The 26,847-nt window shown below is 36.3% G+C and overlaps 1 protein-coding gene across 3 annotated transcripts in view; it reads left to right on the top strand.

Annotated features, from left to right (window-relative positions):
* Positions 1 to 26,847, top strand: part of SLC25A21 (solute carrier family 25 member 21) — a 236,764-nt gene that overhangs the window by 159,496 nt on the left and 50,421 nt on the right. For all 3 annotated transcript variants that reach the window (XM_041401086.1, XM_041401079.1, XM_041401095.1), the window contains one exon: positions 19,489 to 19,572. In XM_041401086.1, the coding sequence (XP_041257020.1) occupies positions 19,489 to 19,572 (84 nt within the window). The remainder of the gene's footprint in view (positions 1 to 19,488; positions 19,573 to 26,847) is intronic.

Raw genomic sequence — 26,847 nt, 5'->3', positions numbered from 1 at the left:
GGCAGATAAATTAATATACATTTTCAGTAGAATTAAAACAATATAAATGCATAAGCCAAGCATAAACCATACTGGTATTTTTTTAATTGTGCAGGTATCAATGTCTTGCTTTTTCAGTTTACTATGTTTTCTTTGTGTTAGCATGAAAATTTTTATCATATGGAATGCTTCATGTTAGAAAAAATTCAGGCATCCAGAAATGCATTCAAACTTATTAATGGAACACCTGAGTCACACTGAGGTACTTTTATGTATATCCTATCCACTTTCTTTATCTATGTGAACTTTTCAGAGCAGACATAACCCTCCATCCATCACACTCAAAACTGAACAAAACCTATGTAATCACTAAACTGAAATTAACACTCCTTGGCTCTCCATACCTCTCTGCAGACACCACAGGCACAGTATCCAACACAGTCTCATGTTTCAAGTGACATAGGAGTATACGTGGTGATTTCAATTTTTATTTCCTTTGTGTAAAAGACTGCAAATTATGTTACATGGTGAAAGATAATGCAGACAATTTTTATGTTTTGCTCACTGCTAAAGATTTATCTGTGTCAGCAGCTGGAGCAAATGGACTGAAGTTGAATGTGTTACATGATTGTAGCATGTAGATTCTGATTTGGTGTTGAAAGAAACTCCTTGGCAGATAAGTAATGAAATGAAACAGCAAACATGCCATCACCTAATAAAAACATCAGTTCATAAAAACTATTTACTACCTTTTCCCAAGACATCTCCTTTTAATTGATATATTTGAATTTGTCATAAGAAAACAGATTCATGTTATTCTAATAATATGTGCTGACCTGTGCTTACAGAACAAAGAATTTTTTAAGGAAAATATTACCTTTTGTCCAATCTCTATTTGCGCGGTTCAAATGGCCAACATTCATTAAACTTTATTACTGAGGTTCATGAAATTTTCTTTGGATTAGAAAAGCATAACCTTCTGTCCTGATTTAGAAGGGTGTTGCAGCTTTTCATTAACCTGGAAGCCTCCTATTTACATGGTTCACAGCCTGGTCTCAGCTCACTTGGAGGTAACAAAGGGTGTCGGGACACAAGTGCAGCAGGGGGCTCATCCTCTAGGGCTGCCATCTGAGTTTGATCAGGTCAACTGCTTTAACTCCTGCCTCATTAGGCAAAATAAAATGGAGATTATGGTGTGTGGAAGGATCACATTACAGACAGCAAACTCTGCCTCCTGACGCTCTCTCTTCATTTTGCATTTTGACAAAACCTTGCTCTCTGTGTTTTCTATTCTGTATTACAGCAGGCCTTAAATTATTTTGAAGACAAGATCATTTGTATCCCCTGGCACTTCAGAACTTAGCCATAGAGGAGTGAAGTAATAAGTGAAGACGCATTAGTCTCAGAGGCAGTTTACTTACTGCAGAGATGTCACAGTGTAGCAAGGGCTTAGATGCTGATAGACGCATTAATTCAGCTTGTCAAGCAATGCCTAGCTCTCCTTTTCTCAAAGTTCAAGTTAGCTGTGAATTTGAAAAAATCTGACACAAAAAAAAAAAGTTCACTAGGTAAATTATTACCACCTGGCACACAGGACTGAGTATTTCATTTTCATTATTTACAATTAACATGCTCAGTCTAGTCAGGTTTGATTTAGTCACTGGTTTTGGTGTTTACATAAGATTGTAACATTGTTTAGAGTTTAAGTGTGTCTGTTGCATTTTAGTGCCTGCTAGAGTGGAGATAAGCATCAATCATCAAAATTCATCTCCTAATGTGAGTTAGTCACCTGATTGTCCATTAGTAAATTGATAGAAACTTCTCAGTCTTTAAAAGTCAGAAATTGGTTCAGCATATCAGTTTGTCCAGCTGATAACTAGTGACAGATCTCTTGTGGGGAAGATAATGACAGTTCTTATCCATCACATCAAATTATGCTTTTCTTTAGGAAAACTAGGGTGTCAAAAGCAGGTGATGGTTAGTAATCAGGTATATCTCTTTTTTATCTTACTCCATTTGTTAGTAGGATTTCCTTTAACACCTTCCTCCATAGGCACAGTCAATAAAAGTGAAATATCAAAATTAGAAATAAACTTACTATAGTTTTTGTGATTATTCCTTTATAAATCAAGAGCTAGACAGAAGTACAGACAACAAGCTGCTGTCAGAACAAGAAGCTCCCCTCAGGGAAAGGGGAAAAGAGGCAACAAGTAATATGCGACAGATGTGAACATAAATTGTTTAATGCAAAGTAGAGTGTGCACAATTCTATGGTTAGAAGTATAGCATAAAATTGTTTTAAGCTGACCAAATTTTTTATTCAAGTAATGGCCAACTGAGCAATATGCACTATTATTACTTCCTATATGAATTTAATATGTCTGAATTTAAAGCCATTAACTTTCAGGAAACTGTAAGTTGCTCAATCCCTAATAATGTTTGTTCAGTAACACAGGCCACATTTAACTTCTTCTGCATGTTAGATACTATCTTCAGCATCTCTGTTCCTGATGCAGCCTGATTCATTCGCAGACTATCATGTTTCCTTGGACTTAATGAGGAAGGGATCTTAAAAATAACCTTCTTGTTGCACATTTTTGTTTCTATATATCTACCTTAACAGTTGTGTCTTTTGGGAAGGTCTCAAGTGGAAAGTTTTCTCGAAGTTTCACAGAATGAACCTGCCACTTCCAAAAACAAATGACAGAGAGGCAGAGAATATGATTATCATGAAGCAATTACTGTCTGAAAATGATTAAAAGAATTTTGTTAAAGTATGCATCATGAAGCATGTGCATAAATCATTGCAGATTCTGTGGCCCACATTTCATTTATGTCTGTTTCCAACTTGTGATTTCTTCTTAATTTTCTTTTAACTTTCTAGTCTGATAATCTCTTTTTTTCACTTCACTGTAGTGGCTGCCCTTTTCCACCAAATATGTTCCTTCTGTGTCTCTTCTTTATCCTTTTTAACAACCTGTCCCAGATTCTTCCTCTCCAGTTCATTTCTGCTTCTCTTGCCAGCAGTTCATTCCTTGCTGTCTTTCCTTTTAACTCCTTTAGATGAAGGCATCACTTTCTGCTGTAAGCTTAATTCTTGCTGAGACAGGGACACACATACCATGTCATGATAAGCCTCATGCATATAATGCTGAATATTTAGGAAATCCTGTAGTAGAAAACAGAACAAACTGCATCAGGAAGATGAAGGCAACTGTTTAAATCAAAGTTGTGCTGATTTTGGTGTGAATTGTGTGAATCCGCTCAAGAACAGTGCTGAATTACTGAAAAATGAAGTAATCTTGGTTAATAGTAAAAAATTGGCATAGGGGTGGGGACTGTTTGTTTTTTCTCTACTCCACAGCCTTGTAGGTATTTGCATCAGCAAAACAGTCTGGCAACAAGCAGTGATCTGAAGTTGGCTCTCTCATCAGAGCAGCCACTCACCAAATTACATTCCAAGTGGAAGATGTAAGTTGTTGGCAATGCTTGACTGTCTTCCCAGAACAAAGCCCACCTGAATCTGAGTAGTCTTGTCTTAAGCACCTTCAGTTCTGGAAAAGTGTGGAGGGCTCATAGGACTCATTACACTCTCCAAGTATTTATTTAATATAAGCCAAGCTCAGTTGTCATTTTAATAGGATTTGTCCTTCATTTATAATAACTTTGGCCAAAGGTCTGGTCTCAGGGGATGGAGATGGTTGGCTGCAGAGCTGTTCAGCTGTATGGGTAAGTTAAGAGAGAGAGTAAGTTATATGATGCTGAGGAGTCAAAATGGCAAATTCTCAAATATTAAATGTTATTAGCCCATATAATCAGCATCCTAATGCAACTATATTTTTCCTCTCCATTTAGAAAGCTAAGAGAGAAGTGCAGCAAATACTACTCTTGCCTGCTGTATGCAGTAAGAAAATGATACTGATATATTGCAAGAGCACAATGGTGAAATTCCTCTTTCTCAGTTTTGGTCTTACAAGAACAATAGGAGCCATGCAGTAGATCTGAGTCATCTGGCACAGCTCAGTGTGACTCATGGGGACATTCTGTAACTACAGCTAGGGACAGCAGAGCTCACTGACTTGCAGATGATATAGGAGCAAAGAGACAAAACTGGATACTTTTCCAGCATCATTAGCTCTCACCTTTGGGGCCCAGGAACAACCTGTTCAGGTCACATTCTCTCAGAGAGTTTAAGGGAGCCCTAGTGAGAGCTCAGGCCCAGGCTGTTTTGACGAGAAGAATAAAAGAAAAAATTGTCCACACCTTTTGCAATCCAGCACTAATAAATCTCTGAGTATTTTAGCATGGATGATTACCATGTGGTGATTAGAAATTATGTGGCACTGTAGACTGGAGATGGTTTGTCTTGAAAAGACTTATCTTCAAAGGAGATGGGAGAGTAATAGGGTAGGAAAAATTGCTTTTTCTGGTTGCACTTGATTGCTTTGAAAGGTGCAGAGGGGTGTGTTACAAGAACTATTTCTAGTTTTTTTTTTCCCTTCAGAAGGCATTAGCAGTAATTCTACAATTTCTAAAATTCAAGGAATGCCATCCTAAGCTGATTTGGGTGAGCAGAAGAAAGTTCAGAGCTTGGAGTTCTTTCTTGCCTTTCTGTTTGTATGGTAGTGTATAAATAAAGGGTCAGTTTGTGATCTCAGATTTCCACTTGAGCCTTTGTGCAATTTCACTACCATTGCACGGCAGCACAGCTCAGCATGGCTTGTCTAGAAATTAAGCTGGTTTTTACATGTATAAGTTTGGAGCTTTTCAAGAAAAGAAAGGATAAAAGGATTAGATACAAAAAAAAAATCTATATTTACATCATAGATATTATTTACTGGCTTTGGGCACAAAATCATTACTGGAACTTCTAGTCTAATTTACACACGATAAATTGTGTTTGAGGTCTTTAGTAAATCCAGTGTTTGTAGTGAAGCCAAGTGATTAACATTTTTGCTTGTTTTAGGCTGGTAGATTAACACTCCCTAAATTTCCTCTGATTCTCTGTTACATTTAATTCCATTGTGCACATTTGTCTATAAACTATTTTAAACTGCATCAGCTGATACTCTTAAATCAGATTTTATGTACAAATGTTTCTCTGGGTCTTGGAGATATCTGACATAAAATGTCTTATGTTCTCACTTCAGGAGGTCTGGATCTTTCAGCCAAATTTAGTAGCTATTTATGCCTTGAGAAGACCTTATCTAATGTACTTTTTGTTCACTCATAGCTTTGTGTTCTATTAAAACATGGGCAAAGAGTCTAATTTGTTAATGTCATGAAGGATGAAGTTGGTTAGAAAGGGAAGTGTACACGATTTATAATAACACAGGTATTTCCTTGCTAATCCCTTGTCAGGTTCATTATCTGTAGTGCCCCAGGCAATAGTTGGCCTATCGTGAGAGTGAAATTTAACCCACAGCATGAAATTAATCCTCAAAGACTTTTGTCTACTCTTTCTACAAATAATAAATTCAAAGTGATTTTATAAATCTCCTCTCTAACTTTACGCAGAGGTGTTAAATTAGTATCTAAACTCTGTGGCACATGTCAATCTATTGATTTACATTTAGTTAACTTACATGAAAGCATATATCAAGCATAATAAGGCATTTGAAGGATTAGTGATATGTCTATTTTTTTCTTGCTGAAAAATTTTCTTTCATAATACAGAAAATTCTACTTCTTGTAATTACAGGAAAGACAAGGGTATATGTATGCATACATGGATAAAGACATTCAAATTATCATACCTGCATTTCCTGCAGTTTCCAGTTTTATATATGAAATAACATGGTAGGGGTTTTCTTACCCTGGCTCTGTTGTAAAGCTTGTTTGAAATCTAATGAGGGCTTGTTTCAGCTAAACAAATTAATTTTTAGTCATTTACAAAGTACCTCTTGAATGAGCTGTGTAAATACCATGTAAATCAGCTGGGGTTTTTCAAAAAGAGATTTCTTTTTCTTTGTGTGCAAAGCTCTTTCTGAGGAGAGAAGGGTTGAAAGTGGTTTATTACTGGTTGATTCAGACTCTCTTCAGCATTGTAAGAATATCATTCCTCACTCATAGCACTTATCTGCTCCTATGTCTACTCAAAGCTATTCATCTACTCCTGAGCTACTCTTTGCTGCTCTTTACTCCTGAAGGCTAAGGTTTGTTGCTCACTTCAAGAATTCTTCCATTTCTGACATCAGGAAGTCATATTTAATAAATGTCTGCAATTGGCCATATCATCTGTGTTAAAGAGCTTCTTCAACATATTAATTGAAACTTCTCACAGTCATAGCCCTTGGGACAGAAACAAAGTGACAAAAAATTAAACAAGTCAAGTGTTTCATAGTACACAAATCTGGAAATACATTATTCTTCTGACATAAATTATAGCAGTGGTGTAGACATGGAACCATTTTCTCTGCACATAATCCTTAAAAGAAAATTAGTTCCTTAAGTCACACTGTATTTTCTCTGTGTATTTTACAGAAGCTATTTTTGTGCACATATATACTCTAGTGGTGAGAAGGAAAACAGCAATTACTGGAGTATAAACAGAAAGTAAACAGAACAGTGAGCAGAGGAATATCATTGAGCCAAAAAAGGACTTTAGACATGTTAGAGATGCCACTTGATATTATGTGTAAGTCTAGAAAACCTCTAAAAACTATGTATTATTTTGGTAGAAAGTCCTACAGAAGTAACTCATATAAAGTTAAAACATTTTTCTCTTATATATTTTTAAGTGCCTTTTATAGTCAATGGGAGCTGATGAATTTAAAAATTATAATTTCATACAGTATAGTACAGTAAATGAATACCATATATTAATTCAGATATCATTATGTCACATTAATACTATCCATTGAATGCAGTAGTAGAGAGAAAAGGGAAATTTGCAGAATTGCAGTGGTTGTTGATAGGTTTTAGAGATGGAAGGAACAGATGCAGATACATTGCTCATCTTTTGACCAGTATCTGCCTCAAGGTTTTCCATCTGCTCAATATATCAGGTTTCTTCAGCACCATACTTTTCTATCCCACCTATTTTCATAATTTTGCTCACTCCCTGTATATCCATCACTCATTCCCCTGTGATTGACTTTCACTATTTGCCCTTTTCCCAGACCACAGGCTCATGGGGAAAACTTGCAACAAAAGCAGCAGTGTTTGTCGATTCTGAGGCTGTGGTTTCTGCTGCCAGTTCCAATGACAAGCTGGCATCTTGTGACCTCTAATAAATGACCTCTAATAAATTGGTGGGTGATACATCTCTTAGCTGTTAGGCAGCATGGCTGTCTGCATTTTCAAGAAAGCCTTGAAAAAGAAGGCTAAAATCTGTCCCCTGCACATAATAAAACTGGAGAAACCTTTCTGCAGACCTTGAAGGTCAGCTATATGCTTGGAAGAGGTTCAGGCCACAAGTGGGACAAACTTTAGATTTTTAACAAGGATAATTCCAATGTACTCAGCAAAATTTAGGTACAGCAGACCCTTCTCATGCTTCAGACTGCGCACCTTTCAGACTCCCTAGCAGGGAGGGCTGATTCCTGCAAATACTTGGATCCCTATTTGTGTGCACATACATGTATATTGCGCAAAGATTATACCGAAAATGAAGCAACTAAAGCTATTGCTAGCATCATATCACATAGCAAACCTCTATACAGCTGGTTCTTTGAAAGAATCATAGGGCAGCTTAGGAAAAGGATAAATTGTGCTGTTCTTCTTTCAAAGAGTTGGCTTTCCCATTAGCCAGCATGTATGTGCTAAGATAAAGAGGATGGAAGAAGAGCATATGCCTACACTCTTAAGTGTTCTAATGTTGAACACTTCAGCATTTGCTTATTGCAATCTTACTCAATTTCGCATTAGACAAGACACAGAAATTTGCCAGCAAGGTCATGATCCTACTCATTTTATATATAAATACATGTATATATATATATAAAGTAATTGCCTATTAATTCTGTATAAGCATGCAGACCCACTTTTTTCCAGCAGTCATTTTTCAACAATCCTATTTTATTTATCAGTAGGCATTCAACAGTTCAATAGTTGTGTTAGTTTTATCTCTGAATCCATGTAGCATTATGAAGATTTGACTAAATGTTTACATGGAAGAGGTACTGAATGTGGTAAGGAAACAGAACAGTAGTCCCTGAGAAATAATGCATGGATAACATCAAAACTGCCTTTTCTTCTTTTTTTTTTTTTTTCAGTCCTCAAGCTCAATATCTGAGCCATGTTAGCATAGTTTTCCTGCCTGCCTGGAGAAGAATGTGAGCAGAAAGCCTTTAAAGACTTCTGTGACTATACAAAATGAAGGTGCTTTTCTAGCTTCCCACTGGTGGTTAGTGAAACAGTTTGTTTTCTGAGATAGACATCACTGTAACAGAACCTGACAATACTTCCTTGATTTGAATATTTTCATGAACTCAAAAGGAATCATTTACCATTTCTTTTTGAAAAAATAATCTTTTAATCTTTAAAAGTCACAAGGCTGCAAGAAAGCAGTAAAATCTGTTGAAAAGTGTATCCTCCAGACTACTGCACTGAGTGCTGCCCACAAGCGCTTTGCTGAAATCCTCTCTTTTTCAAAAGTTGCCTTGTTTTTTACCTTTAAAATTATCAGCACTTGGAAAAGCCTTGTTAAATCTGAAAGAATTCCTGTTTCCCTTTAGACTTAACAGTGTTTCAGATACTGATTAAAAAGGGAACTCTCCCTTTATTCCTGAAGTCGGTAAGAAATATTATGGAAAATTGTGTTAACTCTTGCAAATCCCTCTACAACTATAAAAGTACAAATGAGATCGTCCCTGCTGTTTCAGTCAGGCCTATGAACCTCTGAGCAATAGGATATTTATAAGAAAATTCCAGACATAGCAGTGGTGCCGTGATCCATATGACCCAAAGTTTCCAGTCTTTGTCTATCCTCCTGTCTTTAAGGAAAAACAGAGGGGCGTAAAATGAAAACTTGGAAGATCACAAATCATTGTTATGACTCATTATAATGAATGATTTGTGCATTACTTTCTGGAGTAGTTAGGTTGAGTTCAGGGGAAAAAAGTAATGTTCCTTTATAATTTTCACCACGTTATGCCAATTTTCAAGCAACTGTCTTTCCTGAAGAAACAACAATCTTTTTTCCACACCATCCTGGGTAATGAGTGAGTTTTTTCAGCTGGAAGAGTTTGTTGTGATATAAAGGTGCAGCCTTACACAGCTGTTGTCAAGACCCTGTTAGTATTTCCATTACAGCATTATTTTCTATTGTATAAAACTGGGATGTCAAGTACTCGAAGTTGAACTTTGGTGGTTTCAAAAGTGTATTTAAAAATAAGAAAAATAATCTCAATGTGTGGGGCTATTTGCAAAAAAAAAAAAAAAAAAAGTATCCTGACAGTTTTGTAGCAACAACTGTGATTTAACAACAGCTTTGAATATTCAAACTTATTCTTCTGACCTCAGTATGCAACCTGCATTCTAGATTCTCCTGAGTTTTGTTTAGCATTAGTTTTTGTTGTTAACTGTTAATAATATGAGTTAGAAAAATAAAAATCAATCCACTGAAGTCTGAAAATAGCTGTTGTTTTCCCACTACATTAAGTTGAATTTATGAGAACTCATTTCCTTTATTTTTTTCTTATCTTCATATAGTGAATCAATAGGGTATACTCATAGGTGTCAAAGGTTTCTCCTTGCTTACTAGGATAAATTTTAGTGTTACACACCGAAATTTCTTGAATGTGTCATTATATATCTGTGGATTCTAAAAGAACTGGCAAGCTACAATTTGAACACACTGAAAACTTTCCTTGGAGTTAAGGGAATACATCTTTGTTTTGATTTTTACAGATGTGCACTATTTCTGATTAATTGAATTGCAGAATGCACGTGCTCCAATATTTCACTAGTTTTACTATAAGTCACCACAGCAGTGAAAGTCATAGTGCTTCAGAGGAAATTTCATCCTTAACTTACCTTGTTGTGTCCTACTGTATGTTAAGAATTGCTGAGATCTCAGCAATTCTTGTCCTTATCGACTCAGCACTGGTCAACAATGAATTCCACGTAAGCTGTAATACTGGGGCACAGCTGGGTGGGTAGGAGTTGAGTTTCAGTCTTTAACTCAGAATATCCTTATTTTGCTTGTTTAAGCCTCTATGTTTTCTGTCACTTAGCCATACAATTTAATAGGAAAAAAGTAGTCTTTTTGTGGAAGCAGCACATGCATAGCAGGCAATGTCCTTATTATGTGAATTGGCTATTAGTCATTTAAAGCAGTTTGTCTGTTAATGAGAAAGGGCATGTGTGTTAATGCTTTCAAGTGGAGGTATTTAGCTGTACTTTTCAGTAGAGTAAGTCTGGTTGCATCCTTTCCAGTATTTAAAAAATCTCAGCCACAATATATTAATGAAATTATTCCCCTTTCAAATATTTTCCAGCACAAAACTAACACTTCTTTCAGCAACTCACAATTTGATTTTGGCTATTCTCCTCTAAAAATGAATTTGGATTTCTGTGTTTGGCCATTTCTTTCCTTTGGGAGAAAAGATATTTTTTGTTTTCTTTCTTACTTTGACCATAGGGAGTAAGTGTAATGTAGATTTTGTTGTGGTTTGAAAATTTTTTGTGCTAAATCATTTAAATACAAAAAAAAAAAAAAATTAAGAATGCATTCAGCTGTGAGGGGATTGATCTCATCAAAGAACTTAAAATGTTAATGAATACTGAAAAGTGTTGAACAACCCACCTAAAAATCCTCCCCCTACATCTTCATGCAGAAAGCCGCAAAGAATTCTTCAGCCTTCTCAGGAGAGGTGCTGTGAGATTTCCATAACGGACACTGAGATCAAAGCTTTGTTGGGAAAACTGTGTAGAAGTGTTTGGCCCTTTCTACAAAAATTGTGAGGAAGAATATTACTTTTTCCAGTAGCATGTAGATCTTTACTACATTTTCTGAAACTGGAAGGGTTTTAGAGCAAGGATTACTGTTTTTATTTCAGGTACTGTCCAGCAGTGACCAGTGAGTGGTCATTTGAAGGCTTTCTGTGGCTAATCAGACACGTGTTTGAGTTTACAAAGCTGTGTTGAGATTTGTCTTTACATCTCTTTGGAGTAATGGAGAATAACCTTACCATTTAAAGGCAGCAAAATTACTCCTCTAACCTGGTATTACTTAACTGATAGGTGAAATGTTCATACCTACATTTAAATTTTTTCACAACTCTAATTTCCAGAAGCTCAGTAAAGTGTCACAGGACATGAGAATTGGTTTCCAGCAAGAGTTCAAGAAAGGACATACATTTTTGTAATTGAAGTTAAACTGAGATTTAAAAATTGAACACTTTTTAAGCCAGCACATTTCACAGTGAAATCAGCCAAACCACATTCTCATTTTTTCTGAAATAAGACTGCATACGCACAGGAGAGTGCATGTCTTAATATAATTATCATATAATATATGAGTTGTTGTGAAATGTCTTCTAGTCATTAGTTTATATTCCTCATCAGTTTGTCCGTTGTTTCTCTATAAGCTCTTTTGAAGGAAAACATATAAGACTTTAATATAAGACTTTATTCAAAACTAATGAAAACCAGATTTCTTCTGTTGATGTCTTAGGCTATGAGTGGCTATTCATACTTAAAATCACACAAATAGCTCCATCATCTCTGACAATACAAAATTATTCCTTGTGTTGCCATTTTGAATGATTTTTCCAGTTTAGATAAGGCTCAAAAAGTCCACAGATTTGGGGGGGTTTTTTGTGATTTTGTTGGTGGTGGTCATTGGTTGCTCTCTTTGTTGTTTTTTTAATATATACATTCGGTAGAAATAGAGATTACAAAGGTTTCAGAAATAAACCATCACTGTAAAAAACAAAATGCTCTTTTTACCGTTACTGATTTCTGCAGACTCTTTCACCAGTGTAACTAGGTGCCGTATACACAGGAAGATGCAGACAGACAACACAAGTCGTGCTTAAATTTGCCTGTTGCTTTTTCAGTCAGCACATCCTGGCTGATCCTGTTGTGTTAAGGTCACGTGTGTTGCACAATCCTTCACACAAAATACTGCGTGATCTTTCAAATAGCTGTCTCTTTTATGATCATTGCTGTCATCTTATGTTGTGCTCAGAACCGTATCTAGGCAGCCAAAGCAAAGCTTTGGTGAGAGCTGTGCCTTGTCCATAGCACAGCACCAGCAGGGCGGCCAGCAGAGCTTTCCTGCTCTGGCAGGACTTGTGGATAGGCTTTTCACACAGAAGAACACTGGAGACTTTTCTAAAGGATAGTAAAAATATGTATTATTTGCAAGTCCTTAACCATGAGGAAAGGCTGGTACTTTCGAGGAGCTCATAGAATCCCACAGCTGCCAGTGGTATCTGGGACCTGGGAGACACAAGACATTCCAGGCCCTGGAGGCTGGGCTGGAAGACAGGCAGCTCTCGCTGCAGCTCTGTACGTGCAGTAGGTGGGGAGGACTCCAGCCTGGAGCCTCAATCCGTCTGTCCACTTTGTTGTGAAACATGAAGTCAAGTATTCTCAGCATTTTCATCCATGAAATAAAGTGGAACTTGCATAAGGTTTCTCTGGATAGTTTTTAGTGTGGAATGGAAAAGTTTTGGTTTTCGCTACTTTTGTTTTTGTTCTTTAGAACTCCCCCTCCACACACACAGTCATTAATGGAATTAGATTATTAAAATATTTATTGTTTGAACTTAGTTTCTGCTGGATTTCTTCTTGGGAAAACATGAAATTATTCATATGTAAGAGCTATGACTACATTTTTTTGTTATTCTTTTGCAATATTACCAGAGTATATCTGCATGAAACAGTTAAATGGGATAATGTGACCTGCTTCTGGTGAAGTTATTTTTTTCATGAATATTTTTTAAAACTACATGTAAAGAAAAATTTCCTTCTGATGTCATAGCTACTGCACATTTGTCCCATGCACACAATGGAAGAATTAATACAGGAGAAAAAATATCGGAAGGGTTCTTCATTAGTAGCTGAAAAACACAGCTTTAGTGTCTAAAAAAATTAAAGAAATAAAAATATATTTACTGTACTACGTTCTTTTTCCCACTGATATTTTTGATGGAATGATGTGCTGCTTAGCCTGAATATAAAAGCAAGAGAGGGCGGAAAGTAATCTATAAAAGGAAGTACAGGAAAAATTTAGTTGTTTTTCTGATTAGTGTACCTTGCTCTGGTCTAAGAGTCGCCCTCATAGAACTGGCTGAGAGAAGCTGTTTTGTCATGTTTAAGAATTCAGTTTTTGTATTTAATGATGCACTTCAGGGAAAATACTTGTTAAAAATTGTAAGTTCAGAGTAAGCTATGGATGGTAAGTTCTCTTCATTGAGGCTGAAAGAGTTTAGAACCAAATCTTTTGTGAGGATTCAGATAAATTTATTTTAGCCAATCTAAAAGGAGGCAGGAGGTGGTGATGATCTTACTGGGTCCAGTTTGATCAGAACAGCCAACTGTTCCATCTAAATTCTGCTGTAAATTGCTAAGTCTGTTGTTGATCTAGCTGTAACTTTTGCCATGAATATACCCTTATTCAGATGTGGGCAGTTGCTCCTTTCTCATCTGCTGCTGGTGGTTCCTCCTTTTGCCCTACTTATTTTTCATGGCAATTTCTGAGGTATTTTTCTCAGAGTCAAAGTACAAATCAGATAGCAAGAGGACAGAACAGACCTGGATTACAATCAGACAGAGATAAGGGATGGAATAGGCACATTTATGAGATGCAATATTTGATAAGCACATTTGTAAATCTGAGAAATCATCCGTTTGGTAGTTTTTTATTTTACCATCATAGCTGATAGCTGATGTTCTAACTGATATAAAAATTACCTCTGCAGAGAAAGCTGTCAGGGTACCTTTACAATTATTTCCATTTTTATTATTTTCCTCTTTTTTTCTTTTCTTTTTTTTTTTTTTTTTTTTTTTTTTTGGTTAAAAAGCACAAAAAATTCCTCCAAAATTCAAAGAGGTGAATAAACTTAACAAGAATCATTAATTCCAACAAAATGAAATTAATTTTGATTAATTTTGAAATATTTTTTGTAATGCTTCACTACATAAGGTTCTGGTTTATTTCTGCAATGTATATATGAACTGTAAGAAAATCCAGCTATGAAAATCTAACTACCATAGATCTGAGAAAAATCTATGGCTAGTGTGGAGAATAACTGGAATAAATTCTCTTCCTTACCTGTTCTTTATGTTACTATTTTACTATATTCTTATATGCTTTTCACAGTTAAATATCATCATAGCAATACTTGAACACTCAAAATATGAACTTCGGCAGTAGCAAAATTGTATCTTTTGCTTAAAATAATTAGTCTTTTGTTGGTTTGGAAAGTAATATTCAGCTCTTTAACAGCTCCTGTGATTTACTGTTAAAATAAGTAGCAGAATTATACTCTCAACTTAGTTATTATCCTGTAAGTAACATAAGCAACTCAAAGAACTTGAGCCAAAAAGTGAAATAAATTATATTATTGAGGTCCGTTTTCCAGTCCAAAGTTTTGCATGAAATTTAAGCATCAGTAGATATCACTCATAGTAACACCTGCATAAATGTTTAACTTAACAAATCAAAATCTTTTAAAAATATTAGGCAGTTATTTTATTTTATTGTATGTAACTGTTAGATAATGTATATTTATATAAAACTTCAGACTATACATTCTTTTATCAACATATAAGGGTGTGGTAAATACAGTTAGGAGTGTCTGGAATCATGGGAATTACTGAACGTGCAAAAAAGCTGTTCATGTTTTCAGTTTTCCAAGAACTATACATTTATTTTAAAGTTCTTTTAAAATTAAAGTTGCACAGATATTTTAATTTGTTTTGTTGTTATGCCATGTAATTATCTTCTGTATAGCATCTATATACGTCAGTTCCCAAGTTTATTTGCTCTGGTACTGCACAAACCCCAGCCATGAATGGAAATGTTAGGAGCTGTATTCAAAACCAAGTAGAGCATGTGATAAAATCCTACTGAGATGTGCAGAGAAGGAAAATACAGCTAAGGCTGCCACTCCTTGGCAAGCACTGCAGCCTGGTATAAAGCTTGCTTCTCTGAGTCAGTGTTTTTCTTTCCCTCTGAACTCTGTGGTTGAGAAACTAGTCAGCAGTGCTGCATAAAAAAAGCAAGAAATTCTGGAATTTATGCATGAGGGTCTTTGAGAATCCAATGGCAACAATCTGACAAGTCTAGACTGCTCCATATCACATTGGGGTTGTCCTACATAACTGGGACTTAAATGCTCACTATGTGCTTCAATCTAGATATGAAAATACTGGTTTCTTCTTTTTAGATTTTAAGATGACTAAAATAATGTCAATATGAATTAGAAAACTTTCTCCAGCCCAGATCAGTAAATAAAACAGGGAGGATTTTTAGGTAATGTTGTGGCAAACAGGCTTTAAACACTAAATATCTAGATAATGTAGTAGCAGACGTGCACAAGAAAACTTTGATGAGATATTCAGCAAACGTGAACAAAAAATTTAGCAAATTATAGAGGGATGTGAGAGAATCTTTTTTTCATAAAGCACAGGCATCTATTTGTTCTTCTGTAGTTATTGTTTCTATTAGAAAAGGTTACCTAGAGGACTTTTGCAATAGGAATGGGATCAGAAAAGCATGATCCGGACTGAGGAGTTTGTTGAACTCAGAATGAAATGCTGGCTATTAAAAAAACCAACAAGGACTGTGAGTTAGGCATTGGAAACAGATGCATGTGTTATGTGTTTGTGTAGAGTCATTGCTCCACAACATGATAGATCACTTGTTAAATGATAAGTGGTTCAGAGAACTGCTGAAAGAACTCAAGCATCTTCTACATTATGGAATTTCAGGCAGAGCCCATTGAGACTTATTGATCAAGGACTGTTATAACCATAAAGAAATGTTCTCTCTCATGCTAGTAAAATAACAATAATTTAGGTTTATTCCTTTCACAACTAGAAGTTTCAGTGCTGATTAGTATGGGCAAGCTAAAATATTTTCATGGTTTTAAATCATCAGTTTTCAATGCCTTTTGAACAGACCCCAAAACCTCAAATAGTTTTTCATGGTTCCCACTTTTTATAGAGATCCCAAACTTGTGTCTTTTGCAGTGAACAGGAAAGGACACTAATGTTCTCTTCTTAAACATTATCAGGGCACTTTGGTATCTAGTGTGGCACTTTGGTACCTAGTGTGGCACTTTGGTATCTAGTGGCCACTGCAGAGGTACTGTTCATTCAAAGGGGACAGGGAAGACAAAGCCCTTTGGACTGCTGCTACAAGCCAGAAAAAGAAAATGTGATGTCCCTCATGGCATGGGAGATGGATGTGGGAGCTGCAAGGAGCCAAGGGGGCAGGCAGTAAATGCCTTGGCTGGTCCCAGGTAGGAAGAGGCAACCCAGGGTGCAAAGTGCCTCCCCCAGCTCGGTGAGCGTTGTGGGGGTGGGAGTGCTCAGCACCACAGCATTCTGCCCAGAAAGCCAAGGAGAAGGAAAATGACAGGGGAGGAAAGTTAGCCTGATGCTTATTTTTAAAGTGACAAAGCTTGCAGTAAACACACAATGTTTTGGAGTGTCCAGTGGCTTCTGACACTTGTTGGATGCTGGTAGTGAGTAGGAGGTCGCCCATCCCAGCCCTGGGAAAGCATTCCTGCACATATGGCTGTTCAGCATGTCACTGAGGGCTGCCTGCCATCACACTTCAAAATTATTAGATCAGAAGTTAGTGCTCCAATGGTATTTAGAGGGGAATTTATCTTTTTTGGTCTAGCAAAAGCTAAAAGGATACAAGGCAGCCATCCAACTTTCAAAAATGCATGAAATTCAGTGGTTTTATAGTGCTTTTAGAAAGGAACGGATTTGAAGCAGAGAAAGCCATTACATATCCCGCAGTTGTGTTCATTCCTCTAAACAATCATTAAAACAGGCCAGGTTGGGGTTTTCTTTAAGGGAATGCGTTAGCTCTTCTTCTTCTACTAACAGAGGCTGCCGCTACTGTCTCCAGGAAAACAAACAAACTTTTTTTTTCAGCTCTTCCCTGAGCTTCTTATAATAAGTGCTGGTGATCAATTAGTTAGTTCATTAAAAAGTTACACATGATTTTATTGAGGCAAGCAATTCTGAATCAAAGAACCCAATCAGCAGATTTAGGTTGAAGCACATAATTGGCATGTATTTTAGAATTGCTGTTAAAGCTGTAAAATAGATTTACTAGGGAAGGAATGGATCCAAAAACCCTAAAGGAAGGAATATGTTATTTGTGTGACTCAGTGTAACAAATGGACTCGTTTAACACTAAAGTCTTATCTATATTAAAACAAATATGTGAAATAAATGTAAAGCTTCTTTGATTTAACTTCTTTAGCAAGAAGTTATCCTTCATCTGATAAAGCATAAATTACCTACAGGATTATTGCATTTCTTATGCCATTACTTACATTATTGCTATAAAAGACGTATTTTTATTGAATCATTTAAATTTAGTTGAGAAGTTGCCAATGTGTAAGCTGTTAAATAGAATTATATAAATATGTTCACTATGTTGTTGAGATCCACTGTGACTCTGGAATTAAAGCCCCAGTGCAACAAACAGTTTTGCATGCATGATTTAGTGGGGAGCCTTATACACATGCAAGTAAGACATTGCTGAGCATTTGCAGGGTGAAAGAGAACAAAGTGTGTTATTCGAAGGATGTTTTAGAAACAGTGATACTTTTTTGAGTTTACAAGGAGGCCAAATCTTGAAACTCGAGGAAAAGAGTTTGAGATGAAAAAACATTGTTTTTAAATACTTTGAGAAAGTATGAGGTGAGTTCTTGCAAGTTTTCTTTAAGAAAAAGAAAGACATTTTTAATTTTGAGCTGAGGTGAATAAACAATCAACTCTTAAATATATTAAAATGTGCATAGAAACTAGGTTCTGTTATAATTTGGATTGCTTGACTGCCACAATGTAAAAGCTTCTGTAGCTGGTATTGCTGTTGGACTATGCTGATGGCATTGAGGCATTTTTTTCAACTATTAGCCTTCCCAAGGGATCTTTTCAGACAAAATGTTATGCACCAGCTCTTATTTGAGTGTAAGCCTATTGAATAGCATTCTTCTTTCTGCCAACTTGGCAGCAAGTTCTTGTGCTAATAAAAGAGGTTACCCCAGATAGAGATCCCAGATGTGCCTGAACTACTTTTATTAGGACTATGGAGGGACTCAGTGTTTCCTTCTAACTGTTTTAAAAAAGCTGTGGGCTTGCCTTCATAATTACCCAAAGAATTGCATCACTTGAAATTTTTTCCTCAAATTGAAGACAATTTTAGCTGTGTTAGCACAGAAATACTGATGTTCAAAACAATGAATGCCTTTTGCCACAATGCAAATGTTGACTTGACCTTACTGAATTCCGTGAGAGAGGAGAAAATTGCTATTTAACCTTGAGTTAAAAATGCCTTGATTCAGTATCTCATATAAATGAGATCCAGTATCGTGATCAGAATAAATAACAATTGATGTTTCTCAGAACAGCAGTGTACCTGTGACAAGTGGTGTACTTGACCGTAATGCGAATGATTCCTTGAAACCAGGATTATTATTGTAACCATAGTATAGTGGTTGCCTGATGTAGGGCTGTTTTAGACTGGAATTGCCAACAGCAATATTCTTTTTATTTTTTGTGCTATTTGGTAATCAGCAATTTAAAAACAAGTTATGTTGCTAAAAATTAATCTAAATATCTCCATTCTATTTACTTGAATGTGCCAGCTGCACTTCTGAAACTGAAAGAAACAGGATTCTCTAACTGAGATACTTAGCAAAATAATATAGTTTGTTAAACTCACTGTTGCTATCTATAAATTATAACAATAAATAGTTTACAATCTTAAATCATAATCTTGATTTTTCTTTCAAGGCCACAAGCTTGATGTTCAAATTTTTATTGTTGTCAAAATCTGAATAGAGAAAATAAGGTTTCAATTAGAATAATTCATTGCTTGGTTTTATTGTTCATCTTATTATTGAATTATGAAAAATGAATGGTGCTCTAATATCTGATCATGTCTCTGCTTGATTTTTGTGGTAATTGTGTCAGATATAAAAATGGGCAACACACGATAGTATTACATTCCACATTTTCAAAAGACTCAAACACTCACATTAGTTTCAGTGGGCTTTGGATCAGGCACAGGGTTAACAGCTTATTTTTCAAACAACTAGAAAGAGGTGTAAATGTCAAAGGTGATAGCTATACTGTGAGTTCCATAAACTACAAAAAAAGTTACTACTAAAGCTCTATTTTTCCTTGGTTTAACAGCTTCTATGAAAACAGTGTTAATAAGTATATCAGGAACAGTATATAATAATGAATCAGAGACATAAAAAAAAAACCCTTTAAAACTCCTTTTATATAATGATTGGAAAGTTAAAAGTGACTTAAAATCCCTGACTTCTCATGCTGTGATGTAAATTGTATTTTTTTTAGGTTCCAAATTCAAAGAGGGAAAACTGATCCAACCAGTTACAAGAGCCTGGGGGACTGTTTTAGGACTATTTTCCAACGAGAAGGGTAAGAGTATATGTTTTTTAAATTGTCAATTTTATGCAACCTTTCTTAATCACCCATTTTCCAGACATTAGATCTTCTTTATATTCCACTCTTCTTTTTGCAATTGCAAGAATTTGGCAAACACAGTCTTACATAACGAGCACAATTTGAAAAGTCTTGATTAGTCTAAATTAGACTCACAATGCCATTTTTGGCTATTATAACCAAAGAGAGAATGCACAGCTGCACTGAGACAGTGGTGCAATCCCTGCTTCAGCACCGGGGCAGGGTGGCTGCATCAGTGTATTGCTGTGTCTTCACTCATCTGTCTTATCCTGGCTTAGTAACTAGCTCAGGCTGAGCATATCACTTGTTACAGGCTCTGATGAAATGGCATTCCCAGTTACCTGTGGGAGACAATGTTTCCAGGAAATGTGTAAGCAAAATTCCACAGCTTCTCAGTTTGACAGAATATGGAAAAAACAAGTATGTTCGTCAGTTGCTTGAATCATACTGGCATCATAAGATACCACTGCTCTAAGCCTGAGATCTTCTAAGGGAGTTGGGTTCTGATCCAGAAAGGCATTTAAATATAGGCTTAATTTTATGAGCAGTCCAGTTAAAGCCAGTGAATGTAATGGGATCAATCATATGCTTAAAGTTAAGCCTGTTATCCACAGGAGCTCTTTGGAAGCTAGCCTTTAATCAAGGTAACTCTAATTAGTAAAACCCAGCTTTGAGTAGCTGGCAGGATTTCCACAAACTTTTTTAATACCATAGCAACCCAATTTATTTTTTTTTTTTAATCCATATATCACAGCAACAATTTGGTTGGAAAAGACCTCTGGATCATGAGTCCAACCTAAATATTCATCAAAATGGAACTGCTGCTGTATATAGTGGTGCAGATGCTGGGTGTGGAGGCAGCATAGGTGCAGTGAGGTGCATTGACTTCTTGCATACACAAGCTGCACTGGAAAAACAGAGGCGAGACGAGCAGTGAAAATTAATAACTAGACGAGTTTTGTTTCTTGCAGTGAGATTTAGCTAAGCTGAATTACCTAAGTACATCCATATAGAACCAGATGGTTTGAAATGAGAAGGGACATACAAAGAAGTTTCATTGAGGTGTTGAAAGAGGAAGTTGTTGCAGCTGCCCTTATTAGTTGCAAATTCCTTTTTGTTGAGAGATTAATGTTGTCTTTTTCCCTACAAAAGACATTAAAAAGCTTAAAAGCTAAAAAGATTCCACACAAATGATAATCTGTGGCTTCTGAGGTTTTCTAGGCTGGGTTTATGCTAACTTGTATTGCTTCTCAAATGAAAACTATTGAGGTATTAATATTCACAATAATGTAGAACTATTTTTAAATAGAAAAATAGTTTCAATATTTAAGTCAGTGAGTATGAAAACAGTGTTTATCTCATCCTAATTTGCTAGTATATTTCATATACTAGAAAGAGGGAAAGAGTCTAAATCAAGAGACACCTTCCAAGGTAATTGATTATTCATTGGTTTTTTCCTATGGAACTCTTGTGCCTCGATACTGGAAATAATCCAGAATATTTTTAATGTCTGTAACAAGTCATGAATCTGTGAGCAGAAAAAAGATGATTACACAAAAATATTCTATATTTAAATCACAGTTTAGCAGTGGATTGCACCAAATTTCTGTTGGGCAACAGCTAATACAGAGTTTTACTTGCTTGTTTCAAAAGCAGTCAATACTCAATACAAACAGTCAATACAAGCAGTCAAAAAGCAAAAGTCATGAGTACCTGTTTCTCTCCAGGAAGTTAGACAGAGGCAGAAGTTCACATTAAACAGATGCCAGTAGGAAACACTGGGGAATAAAATGAGATTAAAAATCTCAGATGAACTATAATGTTAAATTTCAGATAAAAATAAGAAAAATAAATCAGTTAATCCTGAAAAACCTGTATGACTCCATGAGTCTTTCATTCCTGTCTGCACAAGTTGTCTGGTTTTCTGGAGCATGGTGATTACGACAACTGTGAAGGAAGTGAGGGTGGAATGTGAATTATTTTAGTTTGTGGAAACCTTTAATCCTGATAAACCATTCCTTGTGTGGCCACAAAAGTATGCAGAAGAGACCCCCAAGAAAGGGCTTCACATTTAGATACCAAGCAAACAAAATCAGTCATGAGGAGTTCAGACTCAGGTGTGTAAGTCTGTGAGGAGGGTATAAGAAACTCATTTATGTCCCATGTTTATTTCATATTGGCAATATGAAACACTCCCGATGGTGTGTGGCATTTTCTGAAAATATCTAAATATCTAAATCTATAAAGAGTTTAGGCATAAACTAAAGTGAAAAGAACTAAACTAAATGAAAAAGGGTTTAGGCATCTTTCTCCAGTGCTCTGAATTCCCTTTTGGCATCTGTGACTTTACGTTAAATCGACCAAAAAAAAATCCTAACTAAATAAAGAAACACAATGGGAAAAGAAGTGTTACTAATGGCCTGTCCCTGAAAATGTTTACATTTGAGAATATTGCTTATGCTGATTTGTACTTACATTTTTCAGTAGTAGCACCTAAAGTAAACCAGAATGTCAAAGCCCAGTTCAGGTGAGACACTTCATTGTGTCTTAATTTTTTGACCTTGTTATGTTGGGGTTAAGTATGCAGAGTCAGCCTAGTAATTTTTTATTTTTATGAACACATATGCAAATGATTCATTTGCTGCAGTGGCTCTTACTGAAAATCAACCAGTACTATGTTACTACAATATCACTGGAGCAATCTGGTGATTTCATAGAAAGCTCCATCACAAATAACTGCCAAAATTCTTCAACCATCCCTCTGATTTTGTCCTCATTACAATGAAAAGGACAGAGGAAGTAATTGTCTAATCACTAACAGAACAATGTCCATTTCAAAGAATCAGAAAACTTCTTCATCTTTACAAAACACTAGAAATCTTTGAACAAAACAAAACAAAACAAACAAACAAAAACCCAACCAAACAAAAGCAAAACAAACAAAAACCCAAAAAACAAAAACAAACAAAAAACCAACAGAAAGTTCTACAAAAACTCCCTTCCCCCAAACTTTGAGTATCTCTTTAATTGGAAATACATTTTCTTCATGGGGAATTAAATTCTTCAAAGGATCCATCCCTTGAACTCTTTTTTTGTCTTACAGGAAAATGGGAGTCACAAAACATAAAATTTAATTGAGACTCACTAAACGAAGGCTCAGTTGAGCAGAGCATTGAAGGTCACATAACTTTCCTTTAAAGGGAGGCAGAACTATTAACTTCAGGGATTTTGTGAACTTGTTTTGGGAGCTCCAATCACTACCAATTGCACAGGAGCTGCAGTGGTGGGAATCGTCTCAGGTGATGAGCAACCTCTGCTCAGCTGGATTTGCAAGGAGCTGTGCAGCAAAGATTCTATGGTTCCACTTATGAGATGATGCATGAATTGACAGATCTTTGACAATGAGGTAAACCCACCAGGAGCATGTCTGTTTATTGAGGAGTGACAGCTTTATAGCCAACATAAAAATAATCTGATGCTTATTGGGGAAAATGTTTGGATACAGGATTAACTCAAAGCATTAATAGAGAAAACTTTTCATTCTCTGTAGATCCTACAAATAACATGTTAGATTGTGTTAAAAGACTGATCTTTATACCATCATGATCTTTACTGCATTTGTACTCACTTACTTTTTTTTAGATAGTGACTTAAGTTGGAATTTGAAATGTAAGAATAAACCAATGTTCTAGCTGAATGTATATGTTGTATCTATATTAAAGACACATGGTGTTGTGTCTCATATTAAGAATGGAAAATTATGCCCATCTGCATTGTCTTAATCTGCAGTTACAGCATTAAAATGATGGATGCTTTTATTTGAAGTCTGTAAACAACTTTGTTCTTATAAACTTGGACTTTCATGGGCTCATAATTTTAACAGTAAATGTTCTGGGTTATAGTTAGGGTTTTTTGGGACACTCAGTCAAGAAACCTCTTACTTTTTCATTCATTTGTTAACTTGCCTGAAATAGGAAGGGTAGTAGTGTCCTGGATTCCAGTTTTATAATTCAACACTTCAATAAGTTACAGTTTAAAGTGCTTGTTGGCCTTTCTTAGAGCTAGATGGTCCTGGGAAAGTGCAAAACACAATTGTCATTAATTTGAGACTTCATTACTTCTGCTGAGTTATTTGATTATTTATGTTTAATTTGCTTTGGGATGGAGCAATTACCTCCACATTTACACAGTCCAATAACTTTATAATTATTCCTGTCTTGTTCTCAGCACCACCTTACCTCTCTTGTACCTATAATTGTCTGTATGACCACACACACCTTCTTTTTTAATAAGCAGCACCCTGACTCATACATTAATGGGGTTATAAAGCTGCACAAAACTTGTCAGCTATGGGTGGAGTATGTGGGAGAAGAGCCAAGACTAAGCAGGAGCTGGATGAGTGCAGAGTCATCAGCAAACATGCAGAAGCTGGAGGGCTCCTGTTTTATGTGATATCAGCGATGATGCATCAATTAAGGAATTTGCTAGCACTCTCCTTTGTCTTGCCTTCTATGCCATGGCAACAAGTGTTGGAGAGACTGCAGCAGTGCTCTTGAGCCTGGCTCTCCCACCTGGCTTCAGAAGACACTCTGCTGCTGCTAAATGCCAGCAGGTCAGGGAAGGAGACTGGCAGAGCTGGCAGCCATGCAGGTAAGCACCAGTCTCTGGCACTCACCAACACCAACACTGACCATTCCTGCTCCCAAGTAAGGGTTCACAGCATACAAATAATATCATTCACCTGAAGCCTTCAATGAAATTTCCAGCCAGGTAGACATGACATGGTCACTCAGCCAAAAACCCATTTTCCCAGTGTGCATTTATGGAGAAGAGATTAATTTCACCTTACTAGAGGCATAAATTCTTGTGGTATCGAAAGAGCAGACTTAAGGCTCTGCTTTCAGTGCTCTGAGGAAAGCACAAGTTGTAGATTAAGATGTTATTTCCCCCACACACAGAGCTATCTGCCCCACTCCTTAGTTTCTTATGAGCACTTGAGACCAGGAGGAGCAGAAGTGAACTTGGACCCATGACTGCTTGCTACATTCAGGAATCTTATTTCTTAGTAGAGATTCACCTACACTGACAGTTTCAGAACCTGTGATCTTGCAAACTGAAGTACAGGTATCTTTTCTACCTCCACTTCAGGAACAGTAACTTCCATCTGAGCACTGAGGAAAGTCTGCTAGCATTTGTACTTCAAGAGAAAAAAAATCTATATATAGATCCATCTCTCTTTTAGTCCTACTGGCCTGTCTCACACTTACAAACTCATAATACTTGTACCAGCCTTGCTAAAGTGAGCCTGAAGATACTAAAAAAAAAGTACTGCACCACCAAAATGTCTATCTGTATATTTCCTGATGCATCCAGATAGTTCATAGTATATTGGTAATTTTTCGTCTTTTCATCTGTCATGTAGCAGAATTATTCTGTGGATCACATTATTCTACACTGGCATCTTCTTGCCATACTATTGTGTTTATTGCAGACGTCACTAAAAACCCGCAGAGTATCAGAAATAATTACCACATTCCTGTGTGAAATAATGTAATCAAAACATAAAGTCTCAATTAAGTTTTATAAAAAATTGTTGAATTGAGAGCTCTAATTAAAATTATAAAGGACAATAGAGTGGCTCAAACTGGGAACCTGTGTTAAATCTGCTGGCTTTCATGAATAAAATTAATGTCTTACGATTGCATCTTTAAACCCTTGTTCTTGCTTTGCATATCTTTAAAGAAGAAAGGCTCCATTTTAGAAAAGCTAGCATTTGTATATTTTCAGGGAGCGTGAGCTTGCAAACTTAGGTATGGACATAGCAAATTCTCATAGTACATAATTGAATGTATCAACTCTTTAATCAGTGCATTTATTTTTGAACACAACACTCTGCAGCAAGTGTCCTCATGCCTGTGCATTTTGGAAGCAAGGATCCACATGGCCCTGTGGGAAGTTGGTCTCACATATCTGCAGTGAAAAGAAAAACAATGCCTTAGCATAGACTAAATCAAATTCCTTGATTTGCCCCACAATCAAAGAATTTCAGAATTTCTTCTGGCTAATTAGTAAGAGTTGCTTCTTTATAGTCCACAACATATATATGCACAGTGATAGATTTTCTTTCCCTAAACTGCTCTTATGCCAACTACTCTCACTTTACCCCTTGGTTTACATGGACCTGTGTGCAATATCTGGTCTTACTGTTTTCAGTTTCATTTCCTTGTCTCTATTTTATCTGGGCTTGCGTCTTAAAACCATCAAATTTATTCTTACTCTAAATGGGTGCTGAGCCATAAAATTTAAAAGATGGTATAGCCTTGAATAAAGTAATCATAAAGACTACTTTCAAGATTAAAGGAATGCATAAAATTTGACTGACAGAATTTCCATGATAACTTAATTTAATATATTGATTTATATGATACTCAAAAGGTTTTAGATCAAATATGGCCACAAAGGAGGCATCTTTGATGTGTTTATATGAAGGTGATGTACATGAGGCTTTCTTTTGTGTATAACCAGTTCTTAATCCAGTGCTAGCAAATCTAAGTGATGCTTTTGCAACACTAGTGAGTCACAAAATAAAGATGATACTTGTTCATTTAACCAATGGGTCTCAAAACACTTCACAAAGAAGGAAGTACCATTATCTCAAGTGTACAGATGGGGATATCGATTTGTGAGGTGAGTCAAGCAGAGTCAAGTAGACCGGGACTGGAGCATGCACACGGTGGTTCTCACAGAGCAGCCCAATACCATGTTGCCTATTTGGCCCCTGATAGCCCCTTAACATCAAAGCTCTGAGGAACACACGTGTTGGACACAAAATTGCCTTATTTGATACAGGTTCAGTATCAATAATTCAGCAGTTTTCTGAAGACTTAACCAGGATTTTATGAAGCAGTTGATGAGGGCAGACATGGCTGTAGTGGCAGGTTCGGGCCTGAAGCTGGATATCCTGAGTGCAAGGCGAGCTCCCTGTTCCACAGCCCGCACTGGCTCCAGAGTCAGCAGTGTTTACTGATCTTACTGTCATGAGGTTTTCATCATCCCATTCAGGCAAGAATTCTCTGCTCCTGACTGGAGGTTCCCTACCCCCATCTTCATATGTTAACACTTCAAAACATAAAAAAAAATGGCTTTGGAATGTGAAAAACTTTATGTGTGTAGCTGTCTGAAATACAGTGAAGTTATGGTGGTGTAACTAAGGGCAGCATTTGACTAACC

The sequence above is a fragment of the Onychostruthus taczanowskii genome, unplaced genomic scaffold (assembly GCF_017590055.1).
Source record: "Onychostruthus taczanowskii isolate IOZ18803 unplaced genomic scaffold, ASM1759005v1 scaffold1, whole genome shotgun sequence".
Lineage (NCBI taxonomy): Eukaryota > Metazoa > Chordata > Aves > Passeriformes > Passeridae > Onychostruthus > Onychostruthus taczanowskii.
Note: the sequence above shows the minus strand (reverse complement) of the source record. Positions and strands in the feature narration are given on the sequence as shown.